The sequence below is a fragment of the Nuphar pumila genome, chromosome 16 (genome assembly GCF_984573655.1).
Source record: "Nuphar pumila chromosome 16, dmNupPumi1.hap1.1, whole genome shotgun sequence".
NCBI classification, from domain to species: domain Eukaryota; kingdom Viridiplantae; phylum Streptophyta; class Magnoliopsida; order Nymphaeales; family Nymphaeaceae; genus Nuphar; species Nuphar pumila.
The window spans coordinates 3,322,430-3,346,888 of record NC_143264.1 but is presented as its reverse complement, the minus strand read 5'-3'; the positions used below and the strand labels follow the sequence as shown (position 1 = coordinate 3,346,888).

The 24,459-nt window shown below is 38.3% G+C and overlaps 2 protein-coding genes across 2 annotated transcripts; both read left to right on the top strand.

Annotated features, from left to right (window-relative positions):
- Positions 1–1,190: 1,190 nt before the first annotated feature.
- LOC149812692 (U-box domain-containing protein 17-like) lies at positions 1,191–4,897 on the top strand. The gene is made up of 2 exons (XM_089992456.1): positions 1,191–1,576; positions 3,754–4,897. The coding sequence occupies exons 1-2, from the start codon at positions 1,272–1,274 to the stop codon at positions 4,595–4,597; spliced, it is 1,149 nt and encodes a 382-aa protein (XP_089848582.1). The 5' UTR covers positions 1,191–1,271; the 3' UTR covers positions 4,598–4,897.
- A 6,765-nt stretch (positions 4,898–11,662) lies between these two features.
- On the top strand, positions 11,663–15,311 carry LOC149812691 (uncharacterized). The gene is made up of 2 exons (XM_089991859.1): positions 11,663–13,678; positions 14,962–15,311. The coding sequence occupies exons 1-2, from the start codon at positions 11,774–11,776 to the stop codon at positions 15,058–15,060; spliced, it is 2,004 nt and encodes a 667-aa protein (XP_089847985.1). The 5' UTR covers positions 11,663–11,773; the 3' UTR covers positions 15,061–15,311.
- The last annotated feature ends 9,148 nt before the right edge of the window (positions 15,312–24,459 follow it).

Sequence of the window (24,459 nt, the reverse complement as noted above, 5' to 3'; positions counted from 1 at the left end):
AATAAGGTTGGTCCTCCAATCCGGAAATACTGCATTATTTTCATATATACATATGAAACGTGTTCTTGGATAACATATAATTGGATTTCAGTACTTATATTATTGTCGGCAGCCAACAGCAGTTAGTGAACGGTAGACCTTGTCAAGTGGGGCCCACATAGGAGTCAAGGACAAGAATGGTCATTGTAGTTGGGTCCAAATTCACCCACCAAGGGCCCTTCCCGAAATATGTGTCTTCACTTGTCCTGATCCAAGTCCAATTAGGATCACACTTTCCTGTTGGATCTGGATCAAAATCCATCCAGTTTGTACTGTTTTCACATAAAAAGCCTTGTTTTCAGCATTTTTCTTTATTGGATCCAGTATTACATGTGACTGGATCTGGGCTCGACCATACCTATATCATCTCACTATCATTGCCATCTAACTGCATATCCTGTACTTTAAACATAACTCGTGAACGACTGTGGTTTGGTATGAAATTTCATAAACCATATCCAGCCCATACATCACTCGGACCATATGAATCCAACTGAAAAAGCTAAACGGACTTATTTCAGTATACCCGGAACCGAGTCTTGTCTGACCCAATCCAGATTAGAATCGGGTCATACCCAACACCTTGACAGGCCTAAATTTCTGATAACCGTCCTATTCAATATTTACTATTAGTCTGCCTACAAGGCGGGCGACTTGTCACCGAGTTGACCGGAGGTCACAAGTTTGAAACCCACAGGTTATTTTCTTGGATTATTAAAAAATATGTATTATTAATCCAAATATTAGTATTTTTTAAATAACCTTACTTTGTTATGAGATTTTCGAAAACCGATATTTATCCCAAGAAATGCATGATATTTTCAAAATATTAGCTATTTTAAAATGTCATGTTTTTATTGCACCACTTTTACTTTATTGTCACATTATTAATGCAATAATTATATTTTTTTCTTATATATATACTTATTTTGTATAATTTTAAAATTTAAATCTATAAAAAAAATCGACATTTGTTTTTGAAAAACACTTTTTTTTTAATTATCCCGAACTTTTCCTTTACCGAGAAAATCCCGATATTTTACTGAAGAAGTGAAGGCCGACCCTAGATCAAATAATGTTAGAAGCAAGGGGTTCTCAGAGATTTCTTGCAAGCGGAACGCGGATCTATAAACAGAAGCGAACGCGCGAGAGAGGAGAGGGAGGGAGGGAGGGAGGGAGGGAGCGAGAGCGAGAGTGAAGGACTGGGAGGGAAAGGGGGAGCGAGTGAGAGGATGGGTCATCTTCTTCCTCTCCGCCCCGGGGAGGTGGAGGAGGAAGACAACGCGGAGTTGTGGAGCCTAAAGAAGCGAGCCCTAGTCCAGGAGGCTGCCCGGAACCTCTTCAACGGCGGGCTGGAGCAGCGGATTCAAGCGGCCAGGGACATCCGGAAGCTCTCCAGATCCTCCATCGCCACAAGATCCGGCTTCGCCGCTGCAGGAGTCATCCCTCCGCTCGTCTCCATGCTCAATTCCACGGAGATTGACGCAAAAGAGGCCGCCTTGCTCGCCCTCCTCAACCTCGCCGTCCGCAACGAGCGGTAACCGATCCTCCCTTCCTCTTCTTTTGCTCCTTAATTTTCTGTTCATGATTTCTTTTTCTCTCACTTTGTTCTTCTTCGGAGAAAAAACTGTGATTTCTATGTTTCTCTTGCGTGAAATTTCTGACAACCCTTTCCATCTACCAATCCGTCCTTCCTCTCCTTCTTATTCTTCCCGTGCTTCTTTGTTTTCCGCTCATGATTTCTTCTTCTTCTATGAAAAAAAATACAATTTCTATAGTTTCGTCTTCCAAATCTTTCGCCATCTTCCTCTTCTGATACTGAAACCGAGGGAAGTCCTTCAGAATCTTCACTTTCTTCTTCTACAATTTCTATAGTTTCGTCTTCTGATTTTATATTTGACTATGAGGGATGTGCTTTTTGTTCACTGTAGTCATCATCATAGCCTTGGCCCGTGTGCTATTTGAATAGTGAAAATGCCAGAAATTTCCTTCTCTGTGTGTGTGTGTGGGCGGGGGGCGGAAATGGGACAGGGGCGGTTGTATATTATGAAAATCAGACATTACATGTGTGTGTGTTATAGACTTACTATCATTAGTTACATACTATCTTCATGGCCAATGAATATGCAATTTAAGCATGGAAACAAAACGGGCATACTACTTACTATTCTTTTTTGGGACATAAATCTAATCGGAAGATTCATTATGCCGCTAATTATATAGAAAATTATCAAAGTAGCAAGTCTTGAGTTGAGGTAGAGGTCCACTAAACATCATCTTTGTAAAATTACATAATCAGAAATTTATTTCACATTCAAGAAAAACTTGTTATTCCTTTGAAATATAGGTTTATGAAAATTGGGCACCAAGCTGTGTAGTATCAAAGTGCTCTAATTTGGCCAAGTAAGAGCTCAGAAAAAAGAAAAAGAAAAGGTTGAGCTACTTTGCTAATTAGATGATTCTGGGGGTCATTTTTATATTAGCAGAGTTCAATAATATAAGAGTTATTTAAGAGCTTAATGATCTTATTTGCAGCTTGCTGTAGAAGTTAGCAAATCTCAATCTTTGCCCTTCAAGCTCAATCCAAACCAGCGTGGATATCATAATCAAGCCTTATCCCAACTACATGCCGTCCGCTGTATGAGCCATGTTTTTCTATTCCTTTCTGTACGGAGCTACAGACTTCGGTCACCTTAGAATCCTTCATATCACCCTCATTGCTTCCCTTTAGGTCTTCAATGGCTTTCCTCTTTTTCTGATTTCTTCTACTTACATTGCGTCAACTTTTGTAATTGGTGTTGTGTACTTGTGATATGTCTCCATTTAAAATGTCAAAACGATGTGAATGACATTCTCTATTTTTTTCCTTTTTTATTGGTTGCACTCTTAAACCTTTTCTGACATATTCAGTTATTTATAATGATATCATTTTCTGTAAATCTATGTCATCTGGATATGAACTCTATTCTTGTCACATTTTAGTTGCCCAACACTTATTATCATGTAGGGTTGCCTCTTATAGCAATTTTGTTAAAATATTCTTTTAATCACAGAGGCTGAATCCAGCCTTGATATCATTATTGAAAATCAATAACCCCAAGTCCTCGCATATCCTTTTGTCTAGTATGTGGCTTTAAATATTCAATGGTCTTAAAACTGATTTCATAAACTTTGGGAATTGGCATTTGTTCGGGTGATCCACTATATGCTAAAACTTTGATAGTTAACATAGGAAAACATTCATTGAAGAAACTCAATGAAATAAATGTGTGAAAATGGCAAGCTGAGTGCTCATACAGAATTCAGCCTCAAGGCTCTGTTGAGAACTCATAGTTGAAGAGGGCTTGAGGAATATCTAAAAGTTGGTAATTGAACTCCAAGGGTTTGATGTTTATCTTAAGAATATTCATCATGTCAAAATTTTAATCTCTCAACCATTTAATCCATTCTTTTATTCACCTCTTGGTATGTGCCTTTGTCCGATAGAATATATTCTTGTGCGTCTTTCAGAATAAATTGTGATATCAAATACTGAAACTCTAAGGACAAGTTCATGGTTCCCAATTTTTGAAAAACTTGGCAATCAGTTCTTACCTATGATGAACAATATGGTGAAGATTATGCACCTACATTGATAAAATTGGTTCTCTTGCAACTTAGTCGCTTGTTTCTCAGCTTCCTTTTTTCTTCACCTGCTTATTGCTCATTTTACAGGAACAAGGTGAGGATCGTGAAAGCCGGGGCAGTTCAGCCACTCATTGAGCTTCTGAAACTTGAAGACAGTGGATTGAGAGAGTTAGCCGCTGCTGCAGTTCTAACGCTATCAGCCTCTCCTGCCAACAAGCCAATCATCACAGCCTCTGGAGCTGCTCCGCTTCTGGTCCGAATTCTCAACTCTGGCACCGTCCAAGGCAAGGTTGATGCTGTCACTGCCCTCTACAACCTTTCCACATGCACGGAGAATCGAACCCCCATTCTTGACTCAGGGGCTGTCTTTCCTCTTATCGGCCTGCTCAAGGAATGCAAGAAATACTCCAAATTCGCCGAGAAAACTACCGCCCTTTTGGAATCCTTATCCCAAACTCAAGAAGGAATAATGGCAATCTCATCTGCAGAAGGCGGGATACTGACATTGGTGGAGACCATTGAAGATGGATCACTTATCAGCACAGAGCATGCAGTTGGTGCATTGCTTGCCTTGTGCCAAAGTTGCAGAGAGAAGTATAGGGAACTTATCCTGAAGGAAGGGGCAATCCCTGGCCTCCTCCAGCTGACAGTGCAAGGGTCGGCAAAGGCTCAACATCAAGCACGAGCCCTTCTCGACCTGCTAAGGGATACTCCTGCACCGAAGCCATTTTCGTCTGCCATGATCGAGACCATTGTGTATGATATTGCTGCCCGAGTCCATGGTGCAGAAAAAGCAGCAGAAACTACCAAGAGGTTGCTGCAAGATATGATCCAGAGAAGCATGGAGCTAAGCATGAGCAGCATAGAACGACGGGCTTCCTCATGCACGCCGTCTGAATTGTCGTCATCAATGGAGATGCCGTCTTCATGATCCTCCCTGTTGGAAGCTCTCGAAAGAATGAGATCACCACTGCCTATGAAGCCAGCCCAGGCCGACTTTCCTGGTCCGGTATCGGGTGACTGGTAAAGAGATAGAGTTATGTATATGGTTTTCTGTTCTAAAATTTGCTCTCTTGTCATGTTTGTTCCATATTTTCTAGGCTGCTGTACATGTATAAATATGTTGTTGTTTGGGCTGTTCAACGTAGAGATCTTAAGAATTAAGATGTACCCTCTGTTCAATGTACAAAAGCTTGCAAAGGAGATTCTTCAGTTGCAAATTTCTCCTAAACTTTTCATTTTTTTCGAGTTCTTTTATCAGAACTATAGTATTTGGAGTGCCCGCACATAGGTCGAGAATGAGTAAATCTTAAAATAAACGACTAATAAAAATATATATAGAGTAAACATCACAACCCTTTTAATTTCCATATATCTAAAGAAATTTAAAATGATATAGTATTTGGTATCCTTACGGGTAAGAACCCCTCCTCCAGTGAACCAGGGGAAAACGGGGTCCTGCCCCGCCTTGCCCCGTTTGGACCGCGGATGGAGGACATGAAATGGGGAATAAACCGGAGACGGAGGTTAAAATCAAAACCTGTACGGGGATTGGCTTACTGTTGACCGCGCCCCACCTCACCCTCCTCCGGCTTCGAATCACATTAAAGAAATTTTATATATATATATATATATATATATATATATATATATATATATATATATATATATATATATAACTCTAACATAAAACCCTTTCTTGAATCTCTCTTTTCTTCTTCCTCTCCTTTCCCTAACGAACTGAACGAGCTCTCATTTCTCTGTTCTCCTTTCAAAATCAAGAAAACACTCCCCCCATTTGGATTGAATATGGAGGACATGATACGGGGAATGAACCAGTGATGGAGGTTAAAATCAGACCTGTGAGAGGATTAAGGCGGGGATGGAGGGCAAAATTTTGAAACGGCTTGTTCCCCGCATCTGCCCGGACCACTGCCATCCCTACCCTTCGGTTGGAATTCATATCAGACTTTATTTTGACCAATTCTAACCCAATATGGTCAAAATAGTAGGAATTGATTCTTTGGATAAATTCTTTTTTATGTAAAAATATGATTTTATGAGTCAAAAACATTGTAGGCTATTGATTTTTTTAACCCTGCACAATCTTTTTTTAGAGACAAACTCCTGCCCAAGCTTGCATACACTATAAAAACACTAATTTCTATTAACCCAAACATATACATCACGTCTTGAGAGTCATATATGCAAAAAAAAAACATCAAAAAATAAAAAATAAAAAATGATTATAGCTTTACCCTAGGATTCCTTACTCACGAGGGTTTACATTCCAAGAGCATAGGCGGAAGATGTCATTTAGGGAAAATGTTATAGGAGAATTTTGTGGCATGCACTACCCTTGGTTCTGCCTTTATATGATTTAAGATATAATTTAAAATTTTTAAATATAAGAAAAATGTAAATTTAAAAATGTGAAAAAATAAATATTTCCAACAAAATTTGTCTTATTGAAAACATAAATATCACGCTAGAATTATGATAAAACGATATCATAATATTTTAAAAAATATTTTGAATGTTTAGAACCGAGTGTGGAAATATTTTGATGGCCTTTGATGTAACGTGTGGTGCTGATTGGGCCAAACCCCAACTTAAGGCTGAAGCAAAGCTTATGAGCCAGTACGAACAGACCTGGATCCACATCCACCTAGTAGGTTGCATAACCTGGCCCGAGTCATGTTAACCAAGAAGCTGTGCCCACCAATCAAGAGTTGGTTCATGTGTTCCTTATCATCACATGTAAGGGGTAAACGGGCTGGATTTGGATCCGATCTAGGCATTACTGAATCTGACAGTCGGATTCAATTTTGGATCTAGCCTCCCAAACTGAGCCTAATTGCGTGCTACATGTTCAACGGAAACTGACTAAATGGATTTGGATTCTATGGGATATCCAACCCAAATCTGATCAGTTGATATCATTGACACTTGCCAGTGCTATAGATCAGGTCACACCTTTTTGAATGGATTGGCATATGGACCATGGTCATATCTCCTTATGTCTGTCTTGTTCTCAAGATGCCATTGAAGTTTAAAGTGTTAGCTCAAACGTCTCATTCCAAACCCAATTAAAAATTTGATATTTTCTAATCATGCATAGTCTGTCTTCACCATATCTTCCATATGGTTGCTATCCAAACATAATGACAGGGCCCTCTGATAATAAACTTTTTTGAGGCTGATATGCCACCACGTCATAATCACAAATATCAGCGATGTGAGATCTAGTAAATGATATAATTCGGATTCGAGGTAAGCCCTCGAAATTTTACGATGTCAGGACAATGATTGTAAGTATGATCTTGAGGTGGTTTTTTAATTAAAAATAAAAAATAAAACAATTCTCATGAAATCAAGGTAATTACATAATATTACTGTTTTATCACTATATTAATGTGATTATATGGATGTTTTCAATTTTTTTAATATAATTTTTCTAATTGTTCAAATATTTTATATGCAAGATTCTTTCTTGAAACAATTTTTTGTTCTTTTAAATTCAGCATGATCTTTTTGGCAAGAAAATATCGATGCCGACACTTTTGGCATTGTCCCACGTGAATTATCCCAACTTATTCCATGGGTCCATTGCCTTTCTCATATCTTGGACAGACTTATATAATATTAGAAAATTTTCATTTAGAGACTCACTTTTTTCTTGATATTTTTAAAAAAATCATGATTTCTCATAAGATATTTCAGGATCTAACTTTTAATTGAAACTACCACACTTGTATAGAAAGTGTGCTGATATGAAGGCACCGGATCAAACCCCACTGGCACTCGGGTGTGTCTTTAACTTTAAGGTGGTCGTGGGGCTCCATCCAGGGTTTTCCTCGCTTCGATGAGGGTCCCTCATCATAAAAAAAACAGTGATAATAAAATTATTAAACTGCCCCTATTTCACAATGAAATAAGAAAAACACATCTTTTTTTCATTTTTTTACTAGGCCTTTACTGCTGGCCAAGAGTATACTCAACTTCGATATTGCAACCCTTACCATGGGTTTCGAACTTGTGATATGCCGTCAACTTGGTGATGTTCACAAGTTGCTCCTACTAGATAAGCCCAACCTTTGTAGACAATAAAAACACACTTTTTAAAAACCAAAGGCTAAGAATGATATTTTACAATGAATCTTGACCATAAATTTAACTTTAGCTCTTTATTTAACAGTTTTAGTAAAAAATTGGATCCTTATATGACTTTTCAGGAAATATGAGAGCTTTTCAAAATATCAGGCAAACTGTGGGACTCTAAATGAAAGTTTCTCTATAATATTCCATTTCTGTAAAGTTCAAGGGTCCCACTTGACAAGGACGTCAATGAATATAAAGTCAAGGTGGTAAAGTACGTTTGAAGACTCAGGTTATTTTGCTGTAGTTTTTATCAACAAAATCACGTAAATCCTGGTGATTTAGCATAATACAATTATTTATTTATTTTTAAAACTTACCCTTGTGTAGGGATGGCAGTGGGGCGGGGCGGGGCGGGGCGGGGGACAAGGTCTCCACCCCCGCCCCGCCTCAAGATTTTATCCTCCACCCCCGCCCTGCCTCCCTGGCGGGGATGGATTTTATCCTCCACCCCCGCCTTCATCCCCGTTTCATGTCCTCCATCCCCGGTTCAAACGGGGATGAGGCGGGGCGGGGCGGGGTTGTGGCGGGGATGGGGCGGGGCGGGGAAAAGTGCACGTCCATCCCCACCTCCACCCCCGGACGGGGATGGATTTTAACATTCGTCCCCGCCTCCACCCCCGGACGGGGATGAATTTTAACCTTCGTCCCCGCCTCCATCCCCGTTTCATACCCTTCATCCCCGGTCCAAACGGGGCGGGTCCCCGCTTTCCCCCGGTCCACTGCCATCCCTACCCTTGTGTATACTTAGTCACCATTAAAACCCAAGTTTGGATTTCGTTTTTTTTGGACAGTCTTTAAAAAAATCTCTACCGTCACCGACCCCACATTGGCTGGCCTCTGGTTGGTAATACCCAGCTTTGACCTTGAGACAAGAGACAGAACCTATGGGTTTTGAACTTATGATGGTCTGTTCATTTGGTGACATTCACAAGTCGTACCTACCAGATGAGTCGAGCCCTTGTCTGTGACTGTGGACATCTAGTTAAGTTGTGCTTTTCTTGTTGCATGACTTGGAGCTTTATGCAAGTTAAGTTGTGCCTTCCTTGTTGCATGACTTAGAGCTTTATCAAAAAGCCTTTAATCTTATAGTTTTTAAAAGAGCATACCTAAAAGCTGGTTATGTGATCTGTTTCTTGCCTCGTAGGGGCCCCAAAACCAAAAGTTTTGTCCTGCCTTTGCTAGATAGCAACACCCACACCAAGTTTCCCAAAATGAGGTGAACCATGTTAGATGAGTATGTTTTATATTCTGAAAATGACTGTATTGTATAACAAAAATAGCTTGTTGTCTGAAAAACTTTTTAATTTTTGAAAATCCATTAAATGTTCAAAATCACAACTTTTTTATTATAAAAGGACTTTTTTACCCTTCATACAAGCAAATTTTATCTAAATATGCAAATTTTCTCATACATTTGTAAATTTTCTCTCAAATATCCAAATACAAAAATTTTCTCCCATACATTTGCGAATGTCCTCCTACATATGCCCCTTATGTAATTTTATTAAAAGGAAGCTTACACATTTTGTGGACATTCGCAACCATGAGTTGTGAGAGTCTTCAAAATGTGTATACTTTTTTTTAATTAAATACTCTTATATTTGTGAATGTCCTCACACATTTGCGAACACTCTGCTGCCTATGCCCTCTATGCAATTTTAGTAAAGGTGTTTGTTGCAAAAAAGTGACTCAATACACTATCGATAGATCGAAAGAACAAAAAATGAATAGAAGAAGAAGAAATCAACCACACAAGAACAAGGATCATACACGGTTCGGCAAGAAATGCCTACATCCATGTTTACGGCTGCCTACTCTAAAAAACAATTCACGTCGAGGCCCACGCCCCCAATCCCCACTTTACGGGCAAGAAAGTGCTGCCCCTCTGCAACCCCTACCAATTTACAGTAGAAATAAGGTTTCACACTTCTCCATCAGAGTATGCACATTTTGGGAATCTTTGAAACTCATGGTTGCAAATGTCATAAATTATTTACTAATGTTAGGGTATTTGCCAAAATGCTAATATGGTAAAAATAACCTTTAACAACGCTTCAAAAGCACAAAGAGCTTTAAACAAGACTTTAAAAGCATCACTAAACCCTTTAGCGACACTTCAAAAGCACATATTTAGAAGAAAAATCATATATTTTCATATTTGGGGAGAAAATTCACAAATATGTGAGAGAAATTTTACATATTCTCATATTTTAAGAGGCAATTTGCAAATATGTGAGAAGAAATTCATATATTTTCATATTTTAAGAGGACATTCATATATCTAGAGGAAATTCACTTGGGCAAAGGGTAAAAATATCCTTTTACAATTTGAAAGTTGCAATTTTGGACATTGAGCAGATTTTTTTAAATTATAGGGCATTTCAAAAAATGTATCATTTTATTGTACTATATAGTCATCTTCCATTTTATCTTTTCATAATTTTATATCCCTAGCTCCGTCGAAACATTCATTCACATTGACATTCTAATAAGAGTAGCAAAGAGGCAATCACACACACAGTGATGTCTTCTTTGTCAGCCTAAATCCATGTGATGCAAATCCATTGCCAGATTCTTAGAAATTTGCACTGTGATCTACTAAGCTACAACTTGTTCTAAATCTATGATGTAAGGAAGAAAACAAAAAAAAAATACTCAAAGAATTTAGTCGCTCTTATGAACAAAAATTACTTTTTTTTTTGAAAGGCAAGCTCCGGTTAGGCAGACCCCCACCAGTTATTATGCAACTCACCACTGGGGTTTTGAACCTGCAACGTCCCACCACAGGGAGACGTGCATTAACAGCTCTCTCTGAAAAATAACTTTTTACAATGAATATTTATAAGAAAATGAAAAATGAAAACCCTAACTATGATTCAAATATAAAAGTCTAAAAAAAAATCCATAAATAGATCTTCAACCCAAATGCATTAGGGTTCTATCCAGCGTTACCATGTCACAATTTGATGGTGAAATGGTAAAATACTTGAGTCGTTATTCGTAGAAGTATAGATGTGAGTAGTAAGAGAGATCACTTGAAAAAAAAAAAGGTTAGGACAAATTTAGTGCTAACTATATTAAGAATGACATATTTGCACAAATAAGATGAAAATTGCAAATGGGTTGGATTTAGTAAACCAAATCAGTCAATTTGCACCTCACATAACTGGACTAGAGTTTGGTCTTAGATTAAGGTAGGGAGGCATGCCATTTGTATGTGATTATCAACACCATACCCTTAGGGTGCATTTGAATGCCATGGATCTCGATAAAGATCCATAGAATGCAGATCAAAGGCAATGGGCTCGTGATTTGATTCAACCTCCTTTCAAATGGAGGATCTCATATCCAAGGATCCGAGATCTTAAATTTAGACTAAAAAAACCCAAACTCATGGTTCTCTAGTTGGATGGGAGCGGGTTAGGCTGGAGATCCTCGGATTTTGGGGCAAGGGATATGAGGGATGAGAGATAGGAGGGATTCAAGCACACCCTTACCAGATCATCTCAATCTCCATCGCTACTTATTTAATACCGGTTTCTTATTTGAAAACTCATAAATATGCGATTTATACAACCAACTGTTTCAGTGGACTTACTACCCAAGTCCCAATACAACTAAATGGATCTGGTTATCCAAAAACCATACATTGTATCCTATATTGGATCTTATAGTAACTGGGCATTTTAGTCATTCTGAGATTAACGGTCAAAGGCTCAAAAATCACCCGCCAACGGTTAGAAAAAAACACACGCCCCTTCACACTACCGGATTAAAACCCCTCCAAAAACCTCTCTCTCTCTCTCTCTCTCTCTCTCTTTTCTTTTTATCTTTTAAAAAATTAGGGCTTCTCTCTCTCTCATCCTTTCATCTTTCAAATAAGGTCTCTCTCTCATCTCCCTCTCTGTCTCTCTCTGGTGGATTCTGCCATTACTCTGTGTCCACCATGGATCTCGTCCCCTACAGAAACCCTAATTCTGACGATTCTTCGTCTCCCCAGAACATCCCCTGGCAGGAGATGTTCCGATCTGCATCCATTAGAAACCCCCCCACCACTTCCGCCACCGCCACCACCGACACCCCGCCGGAAACCAGAACTCGGCCACCGGAATCCCCCTCGGAGAAACAACTCCCTTCTCCCCTCACCAACAACCCCCATCTTTCTCTGGCCCTCTACATCGCCATGGCTCACGCCGGCCTCGCCCTCGGCATCGTCCTCCTCTTCGGCATCGCCAAATTGCTCGAGGAGTACCTGCGCCCCATCGCCTGGGCGGTCCTCTGCTCGATGCCTCTCCGAGAGATCCAGTCGTCCCTCGAGGAATTCTGGAGGTACCCTCTGACTCTGGGCGTCATTGAGACCGTCCTGGCCGTGCCTGTCGCCGTCTTCAGGGCGTCAATGGCGACCATGGCGGAAATCATGGTCGCCTGGCAACGGGTGGTCCCCTGGAAATCAGCGGCCGGCGGCCAGGCGAAACAGAAAATAGGATTCTCGAAATTGGTTCAGTGGTTGGCCTCTTTGGGCTTCTTCTTGATCATATATGAATGGGCCGGTCCGGGCGCGATACTGTTCTTTTTGTTTTTGGGGGTTTTGGGTACTAAGCTTGGGATTGTCGGCGAGAATTCTTCTTGTAGTTCAACTCTTTCTGTGATCTACTCGGTGCGAAAGAGCAGGAATTTGTCGAAAAGGGGGGTTCTTAGTAGGATTAGCGGAGGTCTTACTTCTGGAATTCTAAAGAGACTGAAAACCATTGTGGCGTTGGGGCTGATTTTCGGTTTCATTTTCTGCGTTTTGTTTGGTGGGATGTTTTTCTCTTATAAGATTGCAGTTGAGGGAAAAGAAGCGGTAATTTCCTTGAAGGTTCATTTGCAGGAGAATAATTATGCCGAGAAACTCGGAATCAAGCAGTGGATGGAAGAGAATGATGTTCCTAGATTGATGGATACTTACACTAATACATTCTATGAGATGGTCTCGGAGCAAATTGATTTGTTGGCAATGCAGTATAATTTGGCAGAGTTTGTTGATGGATTCAAGCATTATATGAATAAAAGTAACAATGAATTGGTGGATTCTGATGCACCCCCGATACAATCACATCATTACGTTGAGAAGCTTCATGTTATTAGAACGCATGCTCAGAACCGGCAGTGGAAAGAGATCTATACACAGTTGGATGAGATGCTCCATGAATTGTTGATTACAAGAGAGGACTTGGTCGAAAAAGCAAAAGCTTTTGCTCTTCAAGTAGTTGATGTCCTCAGAAGCGTTTTTGATAGTAGCAAGACCGTTCTTGGTGGCAGTGCAAGTTTCTTAATCTCGATCGTTCTCTCCATAGTTTCGGGTGCTGCCAACTTTTTGAACTTCATCTCCCACTCCATAGTGTTCTTTTCGCTTCTTTACTATCTGATTACTTCAGAATCTGGTGGGGTAATGGATCATGTTCTTGGTATGCTTCCCATTTCAAAAAGGACGAGAATTCAGTGTGCCCTAGTGCTTGATCATGCCATCAGCAGCGTGCTTCTAGCTACGGCAAAGGTTGCATGTTTCCAAGGGTGTCTTACATGGCTTCTGTTTCGATTTTACCGAATACATTTCTTATACATGTCTACAGTGATAGCCTTTGTTAGTCCTTTGCTGCCCATTTTTCCAGCTTGGATTTCCTCAATTCCAGCAGCTGTTCAATTGGTTTTAGAAGGGAGGTATATCGAAGCCATCTTATTATCAGTTGCCCATCAAGTTCTTATGGACTATGGGGCGTCTGCAATTCAGGAAGATATACCTGGACAAAGTGGATATCTAACTGGACTTAGCATACTTGGAGGAATGGCACTGTTCTCGTCTGCTCTGGAGGTATGTTTGTTACGTTTTGTGCATATGTTTATCCTACTTTGTTGGTCTTTTTTATAAACGTCTTAATTTGTTTTGCATATAACGTTGACTTTTGAGGCTCAATTGTCCATCTAAGGGTTTATACGTTTACAATCACGCCCAACTCTAAGTTGAATTGTATATGGAGCCTCCGAAATGTCAGGGTGTACTGATGATCATGTTTTTGCGCTTGATACTAGTTTAAAGTGTGCAATCTTGTCCATTGGATATGTCCCGTGGTGATTGCCATTTGTCATAGTTCAGTAATCATAGTTCTGGTCCAGGGACTTTATTTGAATAAACTACACATGCATAGCAGTGCAGAATATTTTCTTGCTTGGAAAGATGATAGCAGGATCTAAATAAGCATATGATTAAACAGAATCTGCTGTGTTTGCTGGTTATCACACAGTTCAGTCCATAAACGCTGGCTGTAAGCACCAGACCTCACAATAGATCCAGAAAGAGTTTATCGTGGACCCTGAGGCTCATGGCTGAACCACCATAGGCTAAAGCTTATGGTTGAGTTGCAGAAACAGAGAGCCAGTTATGGGCCCTGTCAAGGTGCAAAAGAATAGCACTTGTGCCACAAAGAACTAGTTGCGAGCCCTGAGGCCAATTACTGGGCAGTGTCGACTACATATGGGTTTGGGGCTTGTGATGAGCCACTAGCACCAAATGTATTGTTGAAATATTGATAAGAAAAATGATGTACCTTGAACCAATGGATTATGTAATTCACCCTCAAACTGAGTACCAAACCGAACTAAAAAATTAGCAAATATTTGTCTTGGACCATTGGGGCCTATGTATCGTTCAGAGTTTTAAGAGTACCAATCGACAGTCTAAATTAAGCAGTTTAATACATGGAATGAAAATGGATAACTAGATCTGTTAATTCACTTTCAAACATAAGGTGTTCGATGCAGTTATCAGATGAAAACTTGATATTCGTATATCAGTAGCTTTTAGTCTGGCGTAAGATTTCCGCCACATCACTTGCAGAGTGCGGTATTTTTGTGAGAACTGACTTGGAGTGGGAGTCTGGAGGCATGAGTGGTGTTAATTTAGTAATTTGTCATATAGAGTGACTCGTTAAAGCTAATTGAAGCCAACATTGACCAAGTTTCTATGCCTAGTTAGTTTGAGTCTATTGAGTAGTCAAAGCCTGCAGCAGCTGAGTTTATCCTTTACTGTGTTGAATTGGAAAAATTATCTTGGTTGTGGTCTATGGTGGCTCATTGTAATTTTGTTTCTTTCTACAGGGAGCCATAATGGGTCCGCTTCTCATGACATTTATGATCGCCTTGAAGAATTTGTATGCTGAGTTTGTGCTGGCTGCAGCTAAGGAAAGTGACCAGTAAGGCACACGGCCATAAATTCCAATGTGTGAAGTATCTATACAGTGTTTGCTGAATCCATTTTCTTATTTATAGGGCAAAGTTTTATTCTTTATGGGGTTGATTTTGTATATTAAGTAGTGGAGTCTTTCTGCTGTTAAATATACTTTGTATTTTTTGGTGGTTCAGTTTCTGGTTCTGTTGTATTTTTGAGAAATAAATGTTCAATCCGTTATTGGAATAAATGATGGCTAAATTTAGTTTTCTTTTTTTAATTATGAATGTTGGAACACGGTGGTATTGCAGAGAATCACTACACTGCTGGTCAATAACCGAGAAGGCCTCTCTGTTCATTTGTTTAGCAGGTGTTTGTGTGCGTGAGTGTGTGCGTCATGCATGCTGTATAGATGTTTTATGTCCCTCTTTATGTGCAATGCCAATCATTTCTGCTATTCCACACATGCATGTGTGCATGCATGCAGGAAATTATTAGGACAGGTTCAACGACCAGGAGCAACAGCAGCATGCTTATTGCACAAAATGTTCATTGACCTTCTTCACACACTTACAGAAGATGTCAAAGTGATTATCGTCCAATTTCATGGTCCATCAGCAACCACCCTTACCAAAATTTCTCATCCATGTTTTTAACGATGAGGAACCTGCCGGTGGTATCAGTTTCTAATCCATGTTGTGTTGGATGTAAGAAGAGATGAGAAAAATAATTCAAAGAAGAAAACAATTTTGGGACCACTCCTCTTATGAAGTACCTTTGTTTGGACTTTGATGATGTGAAATAGTCCCATATTGATGAATCACAAAATGGTGGTGGGGTTTATATCTTACATGGTGATTCAATCACTTGTTCCAAGAATGGTAACCACACACGCGTGTGCCCGCCCGCCGTGCCGGTTCGGGTTCGGGTACCATATCCATTAAATCTAAGTTCAATGTTTTTGTCCTGCATTAATCGTTTTATTTTTTATATATTTTTTTGGATTAAATAAAGGGAAAAGAAAAATGGATAACGGATCATTCCGTTGCAGAGTCACATCTGTTCATAACGAGTAGCGGATCTCTTCCACGTCTTTAGTAACCGTTCAGGGATTACAAAACATGGTTAGAGGGTTACGGTTACGGGTAGGAGAATTATCCTTCGATATTTTTTTTCTCTCTCCCACTCTCTCTTGCTTTTTGGGTGGGGCATTTCCTGGAAAGAGAAGTTCTACAACAGTTGTTCACAGAGGTTGTTTTCAGAGGGTGATCTACCATCGAAGTGCACCGATCCAGATCGTTGAGGTTATTGTATCCTGGGGGAAGGACGCTGGACTCTTTTGACACTGTATGTGGGGGCGAATCTTCTCTAAGGAGAGTATTTTTATACGCCTTAGCCTATTACAGAATATTAACGTGTCATTTTTGTTCTTATTTTGTTCTATGCATTGTCCTTGTCTGGATTTTGGTATAAATCGAAACTTGACATGATTGAACACTGTTACGGTTTGAATCTATTGTTAAACATGCATATCATGTTGATTTATAATCTGATTTGTCTCATGGTATTGTATGTGATTCTATCATTCTTAGAGAAGATTCTAAGCATGTCGACTTTATCTAGTTTTATACCGAAAGTAGACATATCAGGTATGCCTGAAAAGTTTGCCGGTCAGAATTTCAAGTGTTGGCAATAACGTATGAAAATCTGGTTCACGACTATAGGCTTGATTTCCGTTGTAGAGTTTGAATGCCCTAAGGTTTTTTATATTGATCCTGATCCCGCCACTGTTACTGCGGTTGTAGAGTGGAAAGAGAATGATGGTATATGTCGTGGTTGCATTCTGTTGGCTCTAGCCAATACTTTGTTCGACGTATACAGTTCCTCATCTACCACTGCTAAAGCCCTATGAGATCAACTTGATAAAAAGTACAATACCGAAGACCAAGGTCTTGAGAAGTACTCTATTGCCAAGTTTCTGAAGTATCAGATGGTTGAGGGCAAGTCGGTTACTGAACAGACACATGAGTTTCTGCTATTGCTTCGTAGTTTGGCTGAGGCAGATATAAAACTTCCTAAGAAGTTTCAAGTTATGACCATCGTGGAAAATTTTCCTAAGTCTTGGGTAGACTTTGGCATGTCTCTCAAGCACCGTAGAGGAAAAATTTTTCTAAATGATCTTATGGTAGCCATAGCTATTGAGGAAGAGCATAGGAGTCAGAAACAAGTTGTGATGTCAACTAAATAGCCTAAAGTTAATATGATGACCAGATCATTTAAAGGCAAGGGCCAAAAAGCTAAATCTGCAACAAAAAACCAATTCAAACCCAAGGCTAAAATCCAGAAAAAGACAAAGAACAAACTTTACTAGAACCGTAGACATGTTGGGCACTGGGCCAAGGAATGTCCTTTCAAGAAGGTCAAAGCTCATGGGACCACATATGGTACTCCTCAAGTCAACATGGTGACTGAGGATGTTGGGATCAACGCTGAGTATGTTTCTGTTAACCCTCAAATCCATCTTGTTTATGAGCCAACTGAGTGGTTGGTTGACACTGGGGCTAATGTGCACGTTTGTGCTGATAAGTCTGTCTTTGTCTCTTACCAGGCTATTGAAGGTAGATCTGTGACTATGGGCAACTCCACGGCTGCAAAGGTGTTGAGGATTAGAGCGTGGACCTGAAGTTTTCTTCAAGACGAGTTCTATCTCTACACAGAGTGTATCATGTGCCTGTAGTTAGAAGAAATATTTTAAGTGGTTCATGTCTAGTTAGAGAGGGTTATGCGTTTAACTTTAAATGTAATAAAGTTGTTATTTTGCATTCTGGAATATTTATTGGCAAGGGGTATTTAGATGATGGTTTGTTTAAACTTTGTGTTGAATATGTTTGCAATAATAAATTAGAGATTGATATTTTTTTATTCATTGTTTAATATTGCTTACAATATAGAATCATCTGATTTGTGGCATAAAAGATTGGGTCATGTGAATTTTAATTCTGTAAAACGCATGTGTGGCATAAAAGATTGGGTCATGTGAATTTTAATTCTGTAAAACGCATGATGAACTTGAAGATGATTCTTGAACATTTCATAGATAAAACTAAAAAATGTAAAATTTGTGTGCAAGCAAAATAATGTAGGAAACCATTCCATATGATTGCTAGAGATTCTGAAATATTGGATTTGGTGCACACAGATATATGTGAGTTTAATGGAATGTTAACTAGAAATTATAAAAAGTACTTTATCACTTTTATAGATGATGACACTAAATACTGTTATGTGTATATGCTAAAATCAAAAGATGAAACTTTTGATAAGTTTTTTACTTTTAAGAATGAAGAAGAAATACAAACTGGTAAAAAACTTAAAAGATTGAGGTCTAATAGAGGAGGAGATTATACGTCTAACAAATTTGATGAATATTGTCAATCCGTTGGCATAGTTTATGAGTTTACTGCTCCATATTCTCCTCAATCTAATGAGATTGCAGGAAAAAAATACCCTAACTGACATGGTAAATGCTCTACTTGAGAGTTCTGGATTACCTACCTATATGTGGGGGGATGCTCTGAATACGGCTTGCCATATTCTGAATAGAGTTCTCCAGAAGCATAAGGATAATAGCCCATTTGAACTCTGAAGAAATAGAAAATCTAGCTTAAAATACTTCAAAGTGTGGGGGTGCCTTGTAAAGGTACTTGTCCCAGAGCACAACAGGAAGAAGCTGGGTCCTAAAACTGTAGATGTTGTCTTTTGGGGTTATGTAGAGAACAACTATGCCTATAAGTTCTGAGTAATTAAGTCTAAAATATTTGGCATAGATGTAAACTCTATTGTTGAGCTTCAAGAAGCTACATTCTTTGAGGATATATTTTCCATGAAAGTTGGTGTACCTCAGAATCTTTCTTCTTTAAATGTACCTTCAACTTCTAGTTTCATTCCCGAACATGTGGAAAGGATGACAGATGTGGAGGTTGAGTCATCTTATTCCCACTCTAGACCAAATGAGTCAGAGGAAGTGGTTGAACCAAGAAGGAGCAAGAGACCACGAATTACCAAAGATTTGGGAAGTGATTATATCACTTACCATATCGAGGATGATCCTCCCACTTTCCAAGATGCAATGGCTTCACCTGAAGCAAGGCATTGAAAAGAAGTCATAAAGAGTGAAATGAATTTCATTGTCTCTAATGGCACTTGAGAACTGGTTGACCTCTCTCATGGTAGCTCTACTATTGGGTGCAAATGAATCTTTAAGAAGAAGTTAAAACCAGATTGATTCATTGATAAGTACAAGGTTAGACTGGTTGCCAAGGGGTTCAAACAAAAGGAAGGGATAGATTATTTTGACACATATTCTCCGGTTATATTGATGACCAGAATTAGGGCGCTTATTGCACTAACTTCTATTTATGATCACTCGGTCCATCAAATGGGCGTGAAGATTGCATTTTTGCATGACGATCTTGAAAAAGAGTTTTATATGGAACAACCTGAGAGTTTTGTGGCTCCTGGTAATGAAAATAAAGTTTGTAGACTTGTTGAGTCATTATATAGACTAAAACAAGTCCCTAAACAATGGCATGAGAAATTTGATAGAGTTATTTTATCATTTGACTTTGTTGTCAATGAATATGATAAATGTGTTTATTGCAAAGTTAAAGGTGATACATGTATCATTTTATGCCTGTATGTAGATGACATTCTATTGTTTGGCTCCAATATGAGAATTGTGAATGAGACAAAGTCATTTCTTAGTAGTAAATTTGAGATGAAGGATATGGGTATTGAAAATGTGATCTTAGGCTTAAAGCTAACTCGTTCAGCTGATGGTATAACTATTTCTTAATCTCATTATGTTGAGAAAGTACTTGAGAAATTTGGTTATAACAAAGGAAGATCTGTAGCAACTCCATATGACCCTTCTACCCCTCTTTATAAGAATACGACTGGTGTTTCTATGTCTCAATTAAGGTATTTTCAGATTATTAAAAGTTTGATGTATCTTGCAAATTGCACGAGACTGGATATTGCGTTCTCTGTGACAAAATTAAGTAGATACACAGGTTGTCTAAATCGCACTCATTGGAAGGCATTGGACAGAGTACTTAGGTACCTGAAAAGAACTATTTTCTTGAGTTTACATTACAAGAGATTCTCTATCGTACTTGAGGGATATAGTGATGCGAGCTGGATAGCCATGAACTCTGAGTGTTATGACGTAATATGGTATGTATTTACCTTGGGTGGTGGCACAGTCACCTGGAGGTCAGTAAAGCAGACCATCTTGTCACGGTCTACTTTTGAGGTTGAGCTTTGTACTTTATATATCATAGGAATGGATGTTGAATGGTTAAAGGGACTTCTAGAGGAACTTCCTTTAATGAGCAAACCAATTCCTACGATATTTGTGTATTGTAACAATATGGCTACAATTGCAAAGATCAAAAGCATAAAATATAATAAAAAATAGATAAGACACATCCAAGTCAGAATAAAATCTGTAAGGGAACTGATGTCTCAGTTAGTGGTTGTTGTGGATTATGTGAGATCTAAAGAGAACACAATTGATCTATTAACGAAAGGACTAGATAATTTATTAGTCCTGAAATGCGAAGAGGGGATGTGACTGAAACCCATCAGTAGTTCATTTATAGTGGCAACCCAACCTATCTTAGTGGAGATCCCACAAAGTAGGTTCAATGTGGTAATAACAAGTTGTAGGATGAACTGGATAACACCTTCTTAATGAGCTATTATGTATCTGTGTCTTTTTTCTTGATTACTCTGGAAAGGTGTTGTAGCTGCAAGTAAAGGAAGAGTGAAAACTCTAAATGGGTTCAAAGCCTTCTAGGCGAAATGTTAGCAGTGCATATCTGGAGAAGCCCACCTACGTGAGTGTGACTGTGTGATCGCAGTTTAAGGAATTAGGTTATTCCTGAAGTCACTCATGAAACAGGATTCGGGCGCATGGCCATTAACGCACCGCCCCTAAAGATTACAACCAGAACCTTTATCATGTTGTTGCTAATGGATACTCCTACACCAAAGGTTCAAGTTCAAAACTTTAGTTCACTTCGTTCCTATTAGGGTAAAATTAGTCAACTAAGGCAGTGGTTCAAACCGGAAGGTACCATTACTAAAAGCATGATATGCCCTGCTTCAGATTACTTCATCTTGCATCTTTGTTTCCTCTTGTTTTCATTCTTTGAATTTGTGGGAAAATGTTGGATGTAAGAAGACATGAGAAAAATAATTCAAAGAAGAAAATAATTTGGGGACCACTCCTCTTATGGAGTACCTTTGTTTGGACTTTGATGATGTGGAATAGTCCCATATTGATGAATCACAAAATGGTGGTGGGGTTTATATCTTACATAGTGATTCAATCACTTATTCCAAGAACAAGGAGATGAAATGGTAACCACACACGCGCGCGCCCGTCCGCCGTGTCGTGCCGGTTCAGGTTCGGGTTTGGGTAATTGGCCCTTTAGGGCCATATCCATTAAATCTATGTCCAATGTTTTTGTCCCTCATTAATTGTTTTATCTTTTTATATATATTTTTGGATTAAATAAAAGAAAAAAATGGATAACAGATCGTTCTGTTGCAGAGTCACATCTGTTCGTATTGGGTAACAGATCTCTTTCACGTCTTTAGTAACTGTTCAGGGATTACAAAACGTGGTTAGAGGGTTACAGTTACGGGTAGGACAATTATCCTACGATAATTTTTTTCTCTCCCGCTCTCTCTTGCTTTTTGGGTGGGGTATTTCTTGGAAAGGGAAGTTCTACAACAGTTGTTCTCAGAGGTTGTTTTCAGAGGGTGATCTACCATCGAAGTGCACCAATCCAGATCGTCGAGGCTATTGTATCCTGGGGGAAGGACGCTGGACCCTTTTGGCACCGTATGTGGGGGTGAATCTTCTCTAAGGAGAGTATTTTTATATGCATTAGCCTATTACAAAATATTAACATATTGTCATTGTTGTTCTTATTTTGTTCAATGCATCTGTTTGATCTGTTGTCCTTGTTTGGATTTTGGTATAAATCAAAACTTGACATGATTGAACACTCTTACAGTTTGAATCTATTGTTAAACATGCATATCATGTTGATTTATAATCTGATTTGCCTCATGGTATTGTATGTGATTCTATCATGTTGTTCATGGCTAAACCCAAAACATCTACTTCTGCAAATCCTCAATGGTATCACAGTCTCCAACATCTGTTGCAACCCCTACTTCCTGGAATCTATCAAGGCAGTCAAGTAAAAACATTCATAATCAGCACTGTTGGGCTTGAATAGTGATGATGCAGGGGTTTGAACTTCATGTGGCAATAATCTGTCATGTTGACATTGCAAAAGAATTTCATTTCACTTGGCCATGCTTGGATTGCATAAATGCCCGTTTGCAATTCTTTATCAGTTGGGCAATCCGCGTTGAGACCTCTCTCTCTCTCTCTCTCTCTCTCTCTCTCTCTCTCTCTCTCTCTCTCTCTCTCTCTCTCTCTCTCTCTCTCAGGTGACGAAGACTGTTTTGAAACCTTAGCCTTCTTTTTCTTTTTGATAGAAAAACTTGTTCTTCTTACTGATGACTTTTAACCACTAACCAGAATCTGTTTTCTTATATATGACATTCTTAAAAATTTTCATGAGCCAATTATGTTCCATAGTACTCATTGTCTCTTTGACCATTTGAATATCCACAAATTCCAAGCATATAAGCGTTCTACTTGACTATAAGTTAATGATTATTGTGTTGCATACTCAATTCAAACTTAGGTTCCTTTAAGTGTGCTTTTCGCTAATGTGGTCTAATAGACTAATACTCCTTATTGATGTTTTGAAGAATGCATTAACTACATCATTTGTATAATCTAAACAATATTGAGGATAAGTTCTTGTTCTTCACGTTGTAAAATTATACTTTGGCATTCATATAATCTGGGCAATAGTGAATGACCTCTTTATCTTCAAACCTGCTTACAAAAAAGGAAAATAACAACAAAAAATGACAGTATTGTATGGCAAAAATGACACGTTTCCTAAAAGATCTTGAAATTTAAGAAATTTATTTGTTCTACAAAATCGTAAATATTGTTATCTTTAGAACTTTTTGAGCCTTCGCACTTATCTTTTTCAGTGTGAATTTCTTTCATAAGTAAATTTTCTTCGTCTCCACTAGAAATGCTTTAGTCGTCGCCATCGTTGGCAGTCGTCTCAGTCGACGTCTAATTTTCATTACCTTGTCAAAAACCAGTCTCTAGTGGATCTCCTGGTGATACAGGTATGCCGGATTCCGCCGCAACTAGAGGAGTCACCACTTGGTGGTGGAGAATGACCTAGGTTTTCTGATGGAAACTCGAACCTTAAAATGTCGTAAATACTTGAGTTATTGTACATTAAAAATTTATCAAAATTTGCTTAAAATAAGTGTGAGCGAACTTTTTTTTTAACTCGATCCCACAAACATTGCAAATACTTAAATTACCTTTGCATAAAAAATATAATAACGTCATATAAAAAATTTGTAATTTTTTTTAACTCGAACCGACGAACCTCGCAAATACTTGAGTTACCTCATATAAAATGTAATAACGTCGCATAAAAAAACTGCATTTTTTTTTAACTTGAACCGACAAACCTCACAAATACTTAAGTTACCTCACATAAAAAATGTAATAAAATTGCATAAAAAATCTGCGAAATTTGTTTTTAACTTGAACCGACAAACCTCACAATTGCTTAAGTTAACTCGCATAAAAAAATGTAATAATGTCATATAAAAAATCTGTGATTTTTTTTTAATTCAAACCGACAAACCTCACAAATACTTGAGTTACTTCGCATAAAAAATATAATAATATTGCATAAAAAAACTCAAGTATTTGCGATGGTTAGAGGTTCAAATTTAAAAGAAAGTTCACTTGCACTTATTCTATGTGAATTTTGTAAATTTTTTATGTAAGGTAACTCAAGTATTTGTGAAGTTTGTCGGTTTGAGTTTTAAAAGACTTTTTCAGATTTTGTATGCAAAGCTATTACATTTTTTATACGAAGTAACTCATGTATTTGCGCAGAGGTTCGAGATTGAAATAAATTTTGCATGTTTTTTATACAATGTTATTACATTTTTTATGTGAAGTAATTCAGGTATTTACGCAGTTTATCGATTTGAATTTAAAAGAAATCTTATAATTTTTTATATCAATTTAAGAATTTTTTATGTGAAGTAACTAAGGTATTTGTGATGTTTGAAGATTCGAGAGTTTAAAAAAAAAATCACACACTTATTTTATGCAAATTTTGTAAATTGTTTATGCAAGGTAACTCAAATATTTGCAAGGTTTATCGGTTCGAGTTAAAAAAATCACAGATTTTTTATGTGACATTATTACATTTTTTACGTGAGGTAAC

Excerpts from the sequence above, each read along its gene's own strand:
- LOC149812692 (XM_089992456.1), top strand. The coding sequence starts at position 1,272 with ATGGGTCATCTTCTTCCTCTCCGCCCCGGGGAGGTGGAGGAGGAAGAC. Across the intron at positions 1,577-3,753 it reads CTCGCCGTCCGCAACGAGCG|GAACAAGGTGAGGATCGTGA; the intron begins GTAACCGATCCT and ends CTCATTTTACAG.
- LOC149812691 (XM_089991859.1), top strand. The coding sequence starts at position 11,774 with ATGGATCTCGTCCCCTACAGAAACCCTAATTCTGACGATTCTTCGTCT. Across the intron at positions 13,679-14,961 it reads TGTTCTCGTCTGCTCTGGAG|GGAGCCATAATGGGTCCGCT; the intron begins GTATGTTTGTTA and ends TTCTTTCTACAG.